Raw genomic sequence first — 16511 nt, 5'->3', positions numbered from 1 at the left:
TGTGTAGATTTGGCATGTCTCTAAAACATTAACAAACTTCTATGGAAACACAGTGCGCAGTAAGTTAACTGGTTGCATCATGGCTGGGTATGGAAACACCAATGCCCAGGAGTGGAACAGTCCACAGAAAGGGTGGATACAGCCCAGTCTTTCACAGGCAAAGCCTTCCCCAGCATTGAGCACATTTACTTGGAGTGCAGCCACAAGAAAGTAGTATCCATCATCAAGTACCCCACCAGGCTCACTTCTCGCTACTACCATCGGGCAGGACGTACAGGAATCTTGGGTGTACACCAGCAGGTTCAGCAACTATTATTGTCCCACAACCATCAGGCTCCTGAACCAGCTTGAATGACTTAAATCACCACAACTCTGAACTGATTGCACAACCCACAGACCCATGTTCAAGGTCTCAGCATGATTTATTTTTTATTTGCAAAATTTTGTTTTCTTTCACACATTAGCTGTTTGCCAGTTTTTGCTTATGTATTTTTTATAAATTCTATTGTATTTCTTTAATTTCCTGTAAATGCCTACAAGAAAATGAATCTCAAAGTAGTAAATGGTGACATGAATTTACTTTGCTAATAAATTTACTTTGACTTAGATTAACATTGTGATAAGTACATATTAAACATAAACCATTCTTTGCCCTCATCCTTCTCAATTTCTTTCATCCATGTTAAGATACAGTCACACAGATACAGCCTCCACTCCACTTATCAGACTTTTTTTTAACCTGTGATACAGGCCAGAGTGCAGATAACCCACACTAGACAAGCTGCAACAGCATCAATCACCCTGGTGTTTATGGCCCAGGAAAAATAAAAGACTGGTCTGCTGATAGCAGGAAAATTTTCCTCCTTCCTTGTCAACTGATGGTAGGGCAAAGTGTGGCAACTGCTTTTAGATCAGCATCAAAGAACTGGAACTGGACCTGGACCTGGAACTGGCTCTGCACTCTGCGCTCTGTGCTCTGCGCTCTGTGCTCTGTGCTGAATTCCACATCAACCAGTCATGCATGTAGGAACTGGGCATAGCTCCTGAAGAGCTGATTTAAATAAATGAGAACAATCATCACTGGCATTTATTGGTGAATGCCTAATTGACTGTCAACTAAGTAGCCAGTTGGGAGTCAATCCTGTAGGTGGATTTGGATAAACAATATAAGAACAATAGCTCCCCTTCCCTTAAAGACATTGGTAAACTGAATGGAATTAATTACAGTAACAAATGAATAGTTTCATTGTAATTAAGTTTTTATTCCGCATTCCCAATATCCCTTATCCTCTGTCCACATTTTGGTAAATTAGAGCACCAGACTGTGCTCCTTCTTGCTGCATACAAACAGAAGCTGAAACGGGAGGAACTAATATAGAAAGTTGTTCAGTCTTGGTCTGAGGGAATAGATGAGGTACTATATAACTGCTTTGAATTGATAGACTGGTCAATGTTCAAAGACTCAGTAGCTAACCCACAGGACTATGCAAAGGCCTGAGGAACATATATATAGATAGGGCGCCTAAGACTTTTGCACAGCACTGTATTTGTCAAAATGGAGCAGAAAGCGAGTTTGTAAATCTGGCAAGAACAAAGGAAGTTGGGAATGGTGAGGGTGGAGCGCCGTGGGTGAGGTGTAGGAAAGGTGGCAGAGGAGAGCCAGGGGTAGTGAAGGAATGCCAGGGAGGTGGGGAGTGGCACGAGTGCAGGCACACCCAGCTCTGAGAGACCGGGCATGGTCATTTGATTCCATACAATTCGTATATTGATCATTACAGAAGGTCTCTCTGGTGCTTCCTGCCCCCTCCCCTCTCCCTTCTCCTTTTCCCAACCAAGATTCCCCTCTCCCTACCCCCTTCCCACTCTCAGTCCACAATAGAGACACAATAGAGACCCCTGTTTCCATCCAGGGGGTCAGTGTGGACATGGTGGAGGATTACAAATACCTGGGATATGAATTGACAATAAACTGGACTGGTCAAAGAACACTGAGGCTGTCTACAAGAAGGGTCGGAGCCGTCTCTATTTCCTGAGGAGACTGAGGTCCTTTAACATCTGTCAGACGATGCTGAGGATGTTCTACGAGTCTGTGGTGGCCAGCACTATCATGTTTGCTGTTGTGTGCTGGGGCAGCAGGCTGAGGGTAGCAGACACCAACAGAATCAACAAACTCATTCGTAAGGCCAGTGATGTTGTGGGATGGAACTGGACTCTTTCACGGTGGTGTCTGAAAAGAGGATGCTGTCTAAGTTGCATGCCATCTTGAACAACATCTCCCATCCACTACATAATGTACTGGGTGGGGACAGGAGTACATTCAGCCAGAGACTCATTCCACTGAGATGCAGCACAGAGCGTCATAGGAAGTCATTCCTGCCTGTGGCCATCAAACTTTACAACTCCTCCCTTGGAGGGTCAGACACCCTGAGCCAATAGGCTAGTCCTGAACTTATTTCCTGGCATAATTTACATATTACTATTTAATTATTTATGGTTTTATATTGCTATATTTATATTCTTGGTTGGGGCAACTGTAACAAAAATCAATTTCCCTCAGGATCAATAAAGTATGACTATGATTATATCAGAATCAGGTTTATCATCACTCATGTATGTCATGAAATTTGTTTTTGCAGTGTGGCAGCAGTACAGTGCAATACGTAAAATTACTGTAGTACTGAGCTACATAAAAGTATTGAACAGTTCAACACACACAAAATGCTGGAGGAACTCAGCAGGCCAGGCAGCATCTATGGCAAAAAGTACAGTCGACATTTTGAGCCGGACTGAAGAAAAGAAGCAGAGGATTAGATTTAAAAAGTGGGGGAGAGGAAAGAGAAACACCAGGTGACAGGTGAAACCTGGAGGGGGAGGGATGAAGTAAAGAATTGGGAAGTTGATTGGTGACATGAGGTGAGAAATGGAAAAGGGGTTGGGAAATGGAGAAGTGGGGTGTGGTTGGGGAAAGTTTGAGAAATCGATGTTCATGTCATCAGGTTGGAGCCCACCATTGAATGCTTCCCTTGTTCATTAACATAGACACTTGACCTCACAATTTCCTTTGTCCTGACCTTGCACCTTAATGTCTACCTGCACAGTTCTTTATTTATTTATTTATTTAGAGATACAGATAGAGGATGGAACAGAGCAATAAAATAATTGAATCCATAAGTATTCACCTGCCTTTAATATAACACACCGGATCATCACTGGTGCAGCCAATTGGTTTTAGAAGTCACATAATTAATTAAATGGAGATCTGTTTTTGGAGACCTGTGTGCAGTCAAGGTGCTTCAATTGATTGTATTAAAAATACACCTGTATCTGGAAGGTCCAACTGCTGGTGAGTCAGTATCCTGGCAAAAGCTACACCATGAAGACAAAAGAACACCCCAAGCAACTCCGCAAAAAGGTTATTGAAAACCACAAGTCAGGAGATGGATACAAGAAAATTTCTAAGTCACTGTGTATCCCTTGGCATACAGTAAAGTCAGTCATCAATAAATAGAAAGAATATGGCACAGCTGTAAATCTGCCTAGAGCAGGGCATCCTCAAAACCTGAGTGACCGTGCAAGAGGACTAGTGAGGGAGGCCACCAAGGGACCTATGACAACTCTGGAGGAGTTACAGGCTTCAGTGTCTAAGATGGGAGAGACGGTGCATACATCTGTTGCCTGGGTGCTTCACCAGTCACAGCTTTATGGGAGAGTGGCAAAGAGAAAGCCACTATTGCAAAAAATTCACATAAAATCTTGGCTAGAGATTGCCTGAGGCATGTGAGAGACTCTGAAGTCAGCTGGAAAAAGGTTCTACGGTCTCAAGACACCAAAATTGAGCTTCTTTGGCCATCATCAAAATGCTATGCACATTATCAAAAACACAGCAACCCTGCCATGAGGCATGGTGGTGGCTACATTGTACTTTGGAGATGCTTCTCTGCAGCAGGCCCAAAAGACTTGTGAGGTAGAGGGTAAAATTACTGCAACAAAATACAGGGAAATCCTGATGTAGTCTGCAAGAGAACCGCAGCTTGGGAGAAGATTTGTTTTCCAGCAAGGCAATTGCCCCAAGTATAAAGCCAAAGCTATATCAGAATGGGTTAAAACAGCAGTTAATGTCCTGGAGTCCAGACCTCAATCCAAGTGAGAATTTGTGGCTGGACTTGAAAAGGACTGTTCACTCATGATCCCCATGCAATTTGACAAAGTTTGAGCAGTTTTGTAAAGAAGAATAGGGAAAAATTGCAGTGCCCAGATATGCGAAGCTGATAAAGACCTATCCACACAGACTCAAGGCTGTAATTGTTGCCAAAGGTAGAATCTCAGGTGGTGACGAGAAGGTGTACAGGAGTGAGATATGCCAACTAGTGGAATGGTGCTGCAGCAACAACCTGGCACTCAACGTCAGTAAGATGAAAGAGCTGATTGTGGATTTCAGGAAGGGTAAGATGAAGGAACACATACCAATCCTCATAGAGGGATCAGAAGTGGAGAGAGTGAGCAGCTTCAAGTTCCTTGGTGTCAAGATCTCTGTGGATCTAACCTGGTCCCAACATATTAATGTAGTTATAAAGAAGGCAAGACAGCAGCTATACTTTATTAGGAGTTTGAAGAGATTTGACGTCAACAAATACACTCAAAAACTTCTGTAATTGTACTGTGGAGAGCATTCTGACAGGCTGCATCACTGTCTGGTATGGAGGGGCTACTGCACAGGACCAAGGGAATCTGCAGAATGTTGTAAATCTAGTCAGCTCCATCTTGGGCACTAGCCTACAAAGTACCCAGGACGTCTTTAGGGAATGGTGTCTCAGAAATGCAGCGTCCATTATTAAGGACCTCCAGCACCCAGGGCATGCCCTTTTCTCACTGTTACCATCAGGTAGGAGGCACAGAAGCCTGAAGGCACACACTCAGTGATTCAGGAACAGCTTCTTCCCCTCTGCCATCGGATTCCTAAATGGACATTGTATCTTTGGACAGTACTTCACTTTTTTTTAATATACAGTATTCTGTTTTTGCACATTTTTTAATAATCTATTCAATATATGTAATTGATTTACTTGTTATTTGTTATTATGTTTTATTTTATTTATTATTTTTTTCTCTCTGCTAGATTATGTATTACATTGAGCTGCTGCTACTAAGTTAACAAATTTCATGACACATGCTGGGTGATAATAAATCCGATTCTGATTCTGATCTACCAACTACTGACTTCAAGGGGGCGAATACTTATGCGATTAATTATTTTGTGCTTTATATTTGTAATTACTTTTTAGATCACTTTGTAGAGATCTGTTTTCATTTTGACATGAAAGATTCTTTTTCTGTTGAGCAGTGTCAAAAAAGCCAAATTAAATCCACTGTGATTCAATGTTGTAAAACAATAAAACATGAAGTATCCCGGGGGGTGGATATTTTTTATAGGCACTGTATTTCAATGTACATGTAATTAATAAATCTATCTAAGCAATTCTGTGCCAGGTCATCAAAGTTCTTGATTCTCAGATTTTTCAAAAAATTTATCAGCCTTCACTTTACATTAATAATCTAGAATCCACAATTCTCAGGAGTAGAGAATTCTTTACCACAGAGAATTCCTCTGCAAGAAAAGTATTCTACATACCTCAGTTTTTAATGACTTGCACCTCATCTTGAAATTATATTCCTTGTTCCAAAGATTCCTACTAGGGAAAATACCTTGGGCAACACACACAAAATGCTGAAGGAACTCAGCAAGTTAGGCAGCATCTATGGTGGGGAATAACATTTTGTGTGTGTTGTTGAAGATTTACAGCATCTGAAGAATCTCTTATGTTAAGCAAAATGTCTTGACATTTAATCTGTTGTGCCCCTTTAGGATTGATATGTTTCATTAAGATAATTCCTCATTCTTTTAAAGTCCAAACAATACAATCCTCTACCCCACAAATTAGCCTGGCGAATCTTCCCTGAACATCCTCCAATGGTGTTATATCTTTCCTTGGGTAAGGACTCCATCCTATCTTCAGAGAGTGTTACACAGAAGAGAAACTAGGGAACCTGATGGAGAATTCACTTCATGTCATTTCAAGAAATAAACGGAACACTAGATACAGTAAAGGCTCTGGGACTAGGCAACAACTCAGCTGTAATATCGAAGTCCTATGCTCCAGAACTGGCTGCATCTCCAGCCAAGCTATAAAATGTGAAAAATTGGCCGCTATGTCCTGCAGGACAAATCCAATTTGGTTAATTATTGCACCATCTGTCTTCTCTTTCTCATTAGCAAAGTGATGGAAACTGTTGTCAACAGTATTACTCTGCACATTTATTCCCCAGCAATCTGCCTGCTGATGGCCAGGTAGGTCTGCCAGGACCACATTGTGAGATCAGATGTTCTACAGATGCCTGGATAAGTGTACATCCATCAATTGTCCCAGAACAATGAAACTAGCCAGTCAAAGCAGTCAACTTAATTGGCACCCCACTCCCCAGATATGCATTTCCTAGGCAACACACACAAGATGCTGGAGAAACCAACGGCTCAGTCACCATCTATGGAGGGAAATAAAAGGTTGCCATTTCAGGCTAAAATCCTTCAATTGGGATTGGAGAGAGGGAGGGGACAGAAGCCAGAATAAGAAGGTGGAGGGAGGGGGAAGAGTACAAGCTGGCAGCTGGTAGATGAGAGCACAAGGGGGAATGTGGATAGGGAGGTGAGGGAGGATGTTGTTAGAAGCTGAGAGATGATAGGTGGAAAAGGTAAAGGGCTGAAGAATAAGGATAGGAGAGGAGAATGGACCATGGAATAAAGGGAACATGCTGGAGAACCAGAGGAAGGTGATAGGCAGGTCATGAGGGTGGTGAGGAGAAGAGAAGAGGTGCGAGGTCCCTTTCTCCTATGGCCCACTGTCCTGTCCTATCAGATTCCTTCCTCACCAGCCCTTTATCTTTCCTACCTACCTGGCTTCACCTATCACCTTCTAGCTATGCTCCTTCCCTTTCCCCTACCTTTTTATTCTGGCGTCTTCCCCCGTCACTTTCAGTCCTGAAGAAGGGTCTTGGCCTAAAATGTCCACACTTTATTCAATTTCATAAATGCTGCTTGACCTGCTGGGTGCCTCCAATATTTTGTACATGGTACTCTGGATCTCCAATGTCTGCAGAATTTCTCATGTTCATGTCTTCAGTATTTTTTGTGCACACAATTTGTCTTCTTTTGCACATTGATTGCTTGTCAGTCTTTGTGTGTGTCTTTTTCATAAATTCTGTTGTGTTTCTTTGTATTTGTTGTGAATGCGCATAGAAAATGAATCTCAGGGTAGTGAGCTTTCTACTTTCGAACTTTGGTGACACATCTGTACTCTGATAATAAATTGACTTAGGTTTTGAGGGACATTTTGCAGTGGCTAATTATTCTACAACCCTGAGACTTTTGGAGGAAATCCATGTAGTTTCAGGATGAACGTGCAAAATCCACATGGACAGAACCAAAGGTCAGGATCAAACCCAGATTTCTGCAGCTATGAAGCAGTTGCTCTTCAACCTGCACCAGCGTGTAGTCCCTCTACTGATCACAAAATTAAAAGGTTGTAGTTTCACAGACAGAGATCACAGGAGATTTTTCAAGGGTTGTGTTTTCTTAAAATACAAGACTCCCAAAAAGAAGAGTGACTGGAACTCCTGCACTGAATCTTATGCTATCAATCAAAATCGGAATCAGAATTACTGTGAAATATTGCAAAAGTTGTTGTTTTGTGGCAATACATAAAAATTACTGTATGTCATAATAAATGAACAAACAATAAATAAATAGATAGAGAAATAGCAAGGTAGTGTTCATGGGTTCAGGGATCATTCAGAAATCTGATGGTGGAGGGGAAGAAATTGCTTCAAAATGTTAAGAATAGATCTTCAAACTCCTGTGCCTCCTGTCCAATGGTAGTAATGAGAAGAAGGTGTGTCCAAAGTGGTGAGGGCCCTTAATGATGGATGCCTCCTTCTTGAGGTGCTACACTTTGAAGATGAATTTTGAACTTATGTGATAGCCATCATAAGTTTATGTTGACCTAAGGAACAGAATCCAACACATCTGTCTCTGCACTTCATCAGTATACTCCACATGGCAGAACCCAAAAATATTGGATTCCGTTTCTCCTATCCTAGACAAGAAAGACTGTAGATTCGTGGCATGAGAACTGAGCAATAAAGAAAATTCTGTGTATTTATTTATTGTTTATACTTCCAGGTATAATTAAAAACACTACAACATTATTTTAATAATATGGTATGTATTACTGTATTTGTTATTTAAGGAGTGCCACACTCAGCAAACAAGCTAGGCTTCATTAGCTGGGACAGAATATAACAGCAGGGCTGTTATATTACAGCTTTATAAACCATATCTGGAATACTGGGCTCAGTATAGATCGAGTGAATAGCCAGAGACTTTTCCCAAGAGTGGAAATAGTACGAGGGAGTTTAATTTTAATGTGATTGGAGGAAAGTATAGGAGAGTTGTCAGAGGTAGGTACTTTTCACAAAGAGTGCTGAGTGTATGGAATGCCTAACCAGGGTGGTGGTAAAGGCAGATACAGTAGGGACATTTAAGAAACTCTTAAATAGGCACATGGAGAATTGAAAAATGAAGGGCTATGTACGTAAGTGTTAGTTTGATCTTAGAGTGGGTTAAAATGTCGGCACAAAATTGTAGACTGAAGGGCCTGTACTGTTCCATTATCTGTATTCTGCGTAGAAGGTCACCACTGAATCACTGTGCCCAGGCCATATCCGAAGAGTACTACATGTTCTTCCAGTTTAGGTATTAATACAAGGACGAGTAAATATGCTTCTCTCCATGACTGTGTTGGTTTCCTCTGGGTGCCCTAGTTTCCACCCACATTTCAAAGGTATACAGGTTAGGGTCAGTAAGTTGTGGGTATTCTATGTTGGTGCTGGAAGCATGGTGGCATTTGTGGGCTGCCCCCAGCACATCCTCAAATTATGTTGGTTTTTGACACAAATTGCACATTTCACTGTAAGTTTTGATATACATGTGACAAATAAAGCTAATCTTTACCTAGAGTCATTACTGTTTCTGATGTAACCAATTTACAATGTATTCCTGTAGTAGACACCATAATAGGTAAACACGAGGAATTCTGCAGATGCTGGAAATTCAAGCAACACACATCAAAGTTGCTGGTGAACGCAGCCTGGCCTTCTGCCTTCACCAGCAACTTTGATGTGTGTTACCATAATAGGTATTTTAGTTCATTTGTGGCACACAACATTAAAGGGAGAATTGAGCGTGGCATTAAAGCCCCACTTGTAGTTGAATAACCTTCCTGTTAGTCCTGGGTTCTACAATCTATTCAAAGTCTAGCAACTTAGAGAATCCAGAGATTTCCCAGCATGCATCCAGGACAAAAGAAAATCAGGAAAAGCATATGTTATTTTAAGGGAAGAATTGAGGATATTAGGCATTCAATCTGAAATTCTTCGATTTCTTTTCTCTCTGCTTGGAGTGGAATAGAATAACGGAAAATGCGTGAATCAGAAGGTGAAAGGAAACTCTTTGCTTGCTGACTTACCCGGTCCACTGTGGCTTCGAGTATGCACCAGCAGAATGGCGAGCACCACACAGTAGGCAGAAGCAACAGTATTTGCCATCTGTTAAGAAAACAAGTGAGATCATCAGCATCAATCAGAAAGACAGCTCCTGGGATTCTTAATCTACAAAGCAGCATAATGAGTGTGAGCATCACCCTTACAACAAACACGTCTTCTTCTTAAGGACTTGCCTGTACCAACCCCAGGATCCAAAGTCAAACCAACAACTCAATCTGTCATCGTTCATGATTCTGAGTACTAACACAAACCTCGGTTACACTTCTAATGAGACAACTTGACAGGTAGAAATTTAGTCATTTGGCTGAAGAGACAGCACATCCACTGACCCTCACTGGGATTAATGTAAACCCATATTTTAAAAAAATTTCTTGTTGGCTTTGATTGCAGGTATAATCAAAGTCTAATAGAATAATTTTTAAAATAAATATATTTGAACAAGGTTTATGATCAATCAAATGCTACCATTTTTTTGGAATTATTAATTTGTTTTGTATCCCAGATTGGAATGCAATTCAAAGAAACTGTGTCAACAACCAATCAATAACCAGCTTTTTTGTTCTGTTGACATTGAGGGAAAGGTTGTTGTCATGACACCATGGCTCTCTGTCTCCCTCCTGTATTCTAACTGATCAGATGTGGCCCACAACAGTGGTATTGTCTGCAAACTTGCAGATGAAGCAGAATCGGGCCACACAGTAAGGAGTGTACAGGGAGTAGAGTCCCAGATTTCCAACAAAGTGACACATCAATTCACTTGCTAGACGTTCCTGCCACTGGACTGAGCATTTGGCTTCATCCACCAGCGTCAAACTCAGGCCACGATGCATATGATTTGCAAGATATACCACAGCATTCAAGGCAAAATTACTCTCTGGCTCAACCGGTTAGGATGACAAGGACAAGAATACTACAGAAGCAGCATTATCAATATCTCTTTGAGCCTTTAAAGTGTTTCTTCATCACTGTTAGTCAGAATCACAGAATTTCTTATCCAACAGTGTTGTTCACAAGAAAGTATATTAGTTTAAAGAACAAGGGTAGGAACGTTTCAGCCCTGAGTATGTTCTACAGCTAAAGATTAAAGGTGAAAGATTAGCTTTATTTGTCACATGCACATCATCACAACATCAGTGAAATGTGCCATTTGTATCAAATCAGATAAGAGTATTATGCTGAGGACGGACTGCAGGTGTTGCCATGTTTTCTGCGCCAAACATAACAGGGCTTCCTAATTAGATTGTGTCTGACTGCTACTCGCTTGCAATCGTCTATCTTTATTTCATCATCCCATGATTGATAACACCGTGATGCAGCAGCTAAGGCTGCTGTACCGCAGTGGCAGGGATTTACATTCAGTCCTGACCTTGGATGCTGCCATCATGGAATATGCATGCTCATTTGTGTTTCTGCTGGGTACACTTCTCTCCTTCCCAGTGAAATGCTGTCTACTGTTAATTCCACTTTAATGTAGGTGTATAGCAAGATGAATCAAATGATAGTTGTGTGAGAGAAAACAAATTTCAGGCTCACAGGGAAGATAAAGAGAAGAGGAATGTGATTGATGGCATTACAGCTCTACAGTCCATCATGTACCCATTGGGCTGAATGGCCTCTGGAGTTGCAGTAACTTCACCTGACTGAAAATGCATCCTCCTCAACCCTGAAAATATCATTTGATCGAGGCAACCACAGTCTTTTAAGGAACGGATTACCTTATTACATCACTAACACTATTAAAAAAAAGAATAAGCTGTTGCAGTGCATGCATCAGATTGGTCCTCTTGAGATAAAGGCAGTTTATGATTTTGGCATTGCTGGTTTAGAATTCAGAATTTTAGCTTAATCTCTTTCAAGTTGATGATGACTCCCCAACATCACCTCCCCCCCACCGCCTTTTCTATCTCAGATTGAAAAAGAAAGATAAAAAGAGAAAATAATAGGGAATGCAAGATTGCAAAGATCCTAATGCATTAAAGAATGACTTGCCCACTGCCCAGATGCAAAAATACAATAACACTTACACTGTAAATATATTTATTTAGCAATAAAGCCTTTGAGCCATGCTGCCTCATCAACCACCAACAAACCAGATTAAACCTAGACTAATTACAGGACAATTTACAATAACCAGTTAATCTAGCTGGTTCATCTTTGGACTGTGGGAGGAAACCAGAACACCAGGGGAAAACCCAGACATTCCACAGGGAACACATACAGACTCCTTACGGATGGTGCTGGAATTGAACTTCAAACTCCAGAAAACCACTGAGCTGTAACAGTGCCGTGCTAGCCGCTATGCTAACGTGGCACCCACAAGAACTGGCATCAAACATGGAAACATTTTAATTATATTCATAAAGATGGTAAGCTTACATGATATATGACACTTCTGTTTGCTTGTTGCTTGCCTCATAATCCTAAACAAATTTAATAGTTGAAGTAACCCACTTTAATTATCTCTTTTTTCCCATGGCACATACTAATGGAAGAAAGGTATCTGTTGTCAGGTATTTTCTGAATCTATTATGCAATACCTATTGAAGTGGCCACTGAGTATATGCTCATACTCTTCTGGTGCTGTAGTCCATCTCTTCAAGGTTTGATGTGTTGTGCATTCAGAGATACTTCTCCGCATGCCACTCTTGTAATGCATGGTTATTTGAGTTACTGTTGCCTTCCTGTCAGCTTGAATCAGTCCGACCATTCTCCTCCGACCTCTCTCATTAACAAGCATTAACAAGGCATTTTTTTGTTTCTTGTACTATTCTCTGTAAACTCTAGAGACTATTGCGTGTGGAAATCCCAGGAGATCAGCAGTCCCTGAGATACTCAAACCACCCCATCTGGAACCAACAATCACTCCATGGACAAAGCCACTTAGATCACATTTCATCCCCATTCTGATGTTTGGTCTGAATGACAACTGAACCTCAGCGTGCTTTTATACATTGAGTTGTTGCCACATGATTGGCTGAGAGATATTTGCATTAATGAGTAGGTATACAGAGGTACCTACTAAAGAAGCTGCTGATTGTACGGAGAATTCTTCAATAACAATATTGAATATCACATATAGTAAATTTTGCCATATTTTGGCTGAACAAGATAGAATGATGTATTATGTGATTTCTTAAGGCTTAAGATCCTGTAATTTGCATTAGCTGTAAGCTTAGGAATATAAATTCTATGTGTATTCTTTGGGAGAAAATGAGTATTGTATTAATTGATAATGTTTAACATCTGCTAACCTGCTGTGATTCAGTACAAAATACTTTCCAGAGTTTGAAGATTCAATTAAATATATGTTTAAATGAGTTCATCAAGGCAGAGAATTTAACATTTTTTATTTCAGGTTTCTACTCTGATTTAACATGCACATAACTGATTTAGAAGTCCCAATTTGTTAACCCTTTTCAGGGTTAGGGTTAGGGTAAGGATTTAGGGATAGGTCAGGCTCGCATCCATAAATCAGATATGTGCATGTTAAAGCTGAAGAACCCTCATAAATGTCCTGCAAATTGATGGTTTTTCCATACGAGCCATTCTCTATTAAATAATTTGAATCATTATCCGTTAGAAAAGACCAGGCTGAAATTATTATGACAGGAATCAATTGTTTGTTGTAGGACGCTAGAGTTGCAATCATTTGGTGCTCAGTACTTATACGGCATTACACAGTGGGGAAATGCCGAGGCTGTGAGTTTGCTTCACCTAGAGCTCATTTGCTTGGTGGCCATGGTAGCGTATTGATTAGCGTGATGCTATTACAGCTTGAAGCAGCAGAATTCAGAGTTCAATTCCGGCGCCGTCTGTAAGGAATTTGTATGTGCTCCCCGTGATCGCGTGGGCTTCCTTTGTGTGCTTCGGTTTCCTCCCACAGTCTAAAGATGTACCGGTTAGTAGGTTAATTAGTTATTATAAATTCTCCTGTGATTAGGCTGGGTTGCTGAATGGTGCGGCTCGTTGGGCTGGAAGGGACAGTTCCTCTCTGTATCTCTAAGTAGAATAAATAGTAGGCAGGAAAACAAAATAACAACAGTGCTGTAAACAGATGAGGTAGATGTGCAATGATGTAATTAGTCATGCATTATAATGAAGAGTGAGGTGAAGAACTCTGTTCAAAACAAAAATTTGTTTCATGTGTTGCCCAGTCTGTGAAGCAGTAAATTATAGCATTGAAACTGCTAACTGCCAAAGGGAACATTAACTGCAGCCACCTAGAGAGAATATCACTTAAAAAAAAAGATGAAAACCATAGAAGTGACATCTGCTGTCTCTTGCATATGGTTTAATCTGACGCAATGGTCCTAAATTTAAACTGTGGCTCATTCAGAGCCCTAGTTTCAGTTGCAATTGAAATAGCAGGATAAATGTAAATGGTTACAACACAAAAAACAGGTCTCAAATGACAAGGTAAAGGGTCTCAGCAGGATGTGAAGACTAAGGTTCAAACTACTTCTGGAATGCTGCAATCTGACCACCAGATTATATTCACTCTTAACTGCTACTTTTTTTTACCTTGGCCCACATGTTGACCACCATTCATTTTTTAACAAGAAGAGCTTATTTATTAAGATACATTTTGATGTTAAATTAGATCAATTTAATCATTTGCAGAGTCATGATTCAGAACACTAGCACTTCTTACAGGCATTCAGGCTGATTTTAATAACTTCTCAATATCAAGATCCTTACATTTACATATTTATTATTGAGGAGCAATGGTGCAAGAATTTAATTTACCTATTATGAAAAATGACTTTCTCGTGCAAAACAATCTGGCACTGATAAAGTGTTTTAACAGAGTTGGACTCTTCTAAACTCACCCATTATGTAAAGAGGTGAACACCCTATCCTTGATTTCATGATCTCAGTCAAATTGCTCTGAAAGGGAATGGAATTCCAGGCAGACACAGCGCAGTGCCTAATTTTCTTCATAATCATGGCTTTGTGTAAGAGATATTCCTTAATTCACTCTCTTTATCTAGTGACCTCCAGTTTTCATGAATTATAAAGAAATAAAACATCCCTAGGGATAGCTTTGTTATCTTCTCAAAATATGCATGAATATTGTAGTGCAAAATTAATCTACAACATTTGAACGGAATGCAAAAGAGATAGCAATTTCACATTGTCCCCAGTGATTTCTGCTTGAACCAGCAATCTCTTAATGTGGCATGAGTGAAGCTGCAGAGATTGAAAAATTTTAATAATCCCATAAAGTTTCATAGGCTGCAAGTTTTAGAGAGAACCCAGTAGTTTCACTAACATATCAAATCAGAATCAGAATCGGGTTTATTATCACCAGCATTCGCTGTGAAATTTGTTAGCTTAGCAGCGGCTGTACAATACAATACATGATGATAGAGAAAGTAAAAATAAGTAAATCAATTACAGTAAGTACATTAAATAGTATGATTAAAAATAGTGCATAACACGTAATATAGGAAAAAAGTGAGGTACCATTTAAAGGTAATATGCCACTCTTAAAGGGAACGTGCTTTGTAAGTGGAGCAGTGTAGGGAATCATTCTATGTGAAAGCTAACCTGGGAACAAGCCAAGAATGGCTGATAGTGGATATGACTGGGGAGCCAAGGATGGAATAGATTTAAGAAGGAAGGGAGATATTTCATATCCTACCAGAGCAAGAGATTTTGCAGATATATCATTGTTTTAAAAAATATTTAGAGATACAGCATGGTAACAGGCCCTTCCAGCCAACCTGCCCTTTGTACATAGGACGTTACAGGACCTTCAGCCCATGATGTTGTGCTGTCCTTCTAAACTGCTCTAAGATCAATTGAACCCTTTCCTCGTACTCCAGTTTTCTATCATCCCTGAGTTTATCTAAGAGCTTCTTAAATGTCCTTAAAGTATCTACAATTTCCACTCATTCTCAGTGCCAAGAAGAAACCTTCCAAGGCCTCTCATATGTGCAACTGATTTGAGCACACGCCTTTCGGTCACCAATAAAATACTTTGGCACGAGCAAATCCATATCCAATATGCTTTTAATGAATGTTTAAAACAAAAAAATGTGCAAATTTCTACTAACAGCCAGAAGAAATAATCCATAATTATCCAGAAGGTAGGTAAGGACCTCCTTCAAGATTGCCTTTGTGGGTTCTTTCATACCACTGGACAAGGGTGTAGCTGTGGAAAGTTGATCAGGGGTGTAAGCTGAGGTTTGGTACTCCAAGTGAATGCAGATTTGGTCTTGTGATGCCCAAAATGTCCATTTCTAAAGCCAGTTTTTATTCTATTCTGTTCTATTGTATTACCTCTTTTGGCGCAGGTGTGACCTGTACAAAAAGGACGGGTTACACTTAAATCCTCGGGGGACCAATATCCTGGCAGGGAGATTAGCGGGGGCTACTGAGGTGACTTTAAACTAGAATGGTTGGGGGGTGGGAATCAAATTAAAGCGGCTAGGTGTGAGGAGGTTAGTTCACAACAGAGGGATGGGAACCAGTGCAGAGAGACAGAGGGGTGTAAAGTGAGCGTAGAAGCAAAAAGTACAAAGGGGAAAAGTAAAAGTGGCAGGCCGACAAATCCAGGGCAAGCATTAAAAAGGGCTAAGAGAGTTGTAAAAGAGTGCCTGAAGGCTTTATGTGTCAATGCAAGGAGCATTCGTAATAAGGTGGATGAATTGAAAGTGCAGATTGTTATTAATGATTATGATATAGTTGGGATCACAGAGACATGGCTCCAGGGTGACCAGGGATGGGAGCTCAACGTTCAGGGATATTCAATATTCAGGAGGGATAGACACAAGGAAGGGGAGGTGGGGTGGCGTTGCTGGTTAAAAAAGAGATTAACGCAATAGAAAGGAAGGACATAAGCCGGGAAGATGTGGAATCGATATGGGTAGAGCTGCGTAACACTAAGGGGC

The 16511-nt window shown here is 40.5% G+C and overlaps 1 protein-coding gene across 3 annotated transcripts in view; it reads right to left on the bottom strand.

Moving 5' to 3' along the window:
• cntfr (ciliary neurotrophic factor receptor) overlaps positions 1–16511 on the bottom strand; it is a 343443-nt gene that overhangs the window by 214227 nt on the left and 112705 nt on the right. For all 3 annotated transcript variants that reach the window (XM_063042795.1, XM_063042797.1, XM_063042796.1), the window contains one exon: positions 9579–9657. In XM_063042795.1, the coding sequence (XP_062898865.1) occupies positions 9579–9657 (79 nt within the window). The remainder of the gene's footprint in view (positions 1–9578; positions 9658–16511) is intronic.

Source organism: Mobula hypostoma, chromosome 3 (genome assembly GCF_963921235.1).
Source record: "Mobula hypostoma chromosome 3, sMobHyp1.1, whole genome shotgun sequence".
Taxonomy (NCBI): Eukaryota; Metazoa; Chordata; class Chondrichthyes; order Myliobatiformes; family Myliobatidae; genus Mobula; species Mobula hypostoma.
Note: the sequence above shows the minus strand (reverse complement) of the source record. Positions and strands in the feature narration are given on the sequence as shown.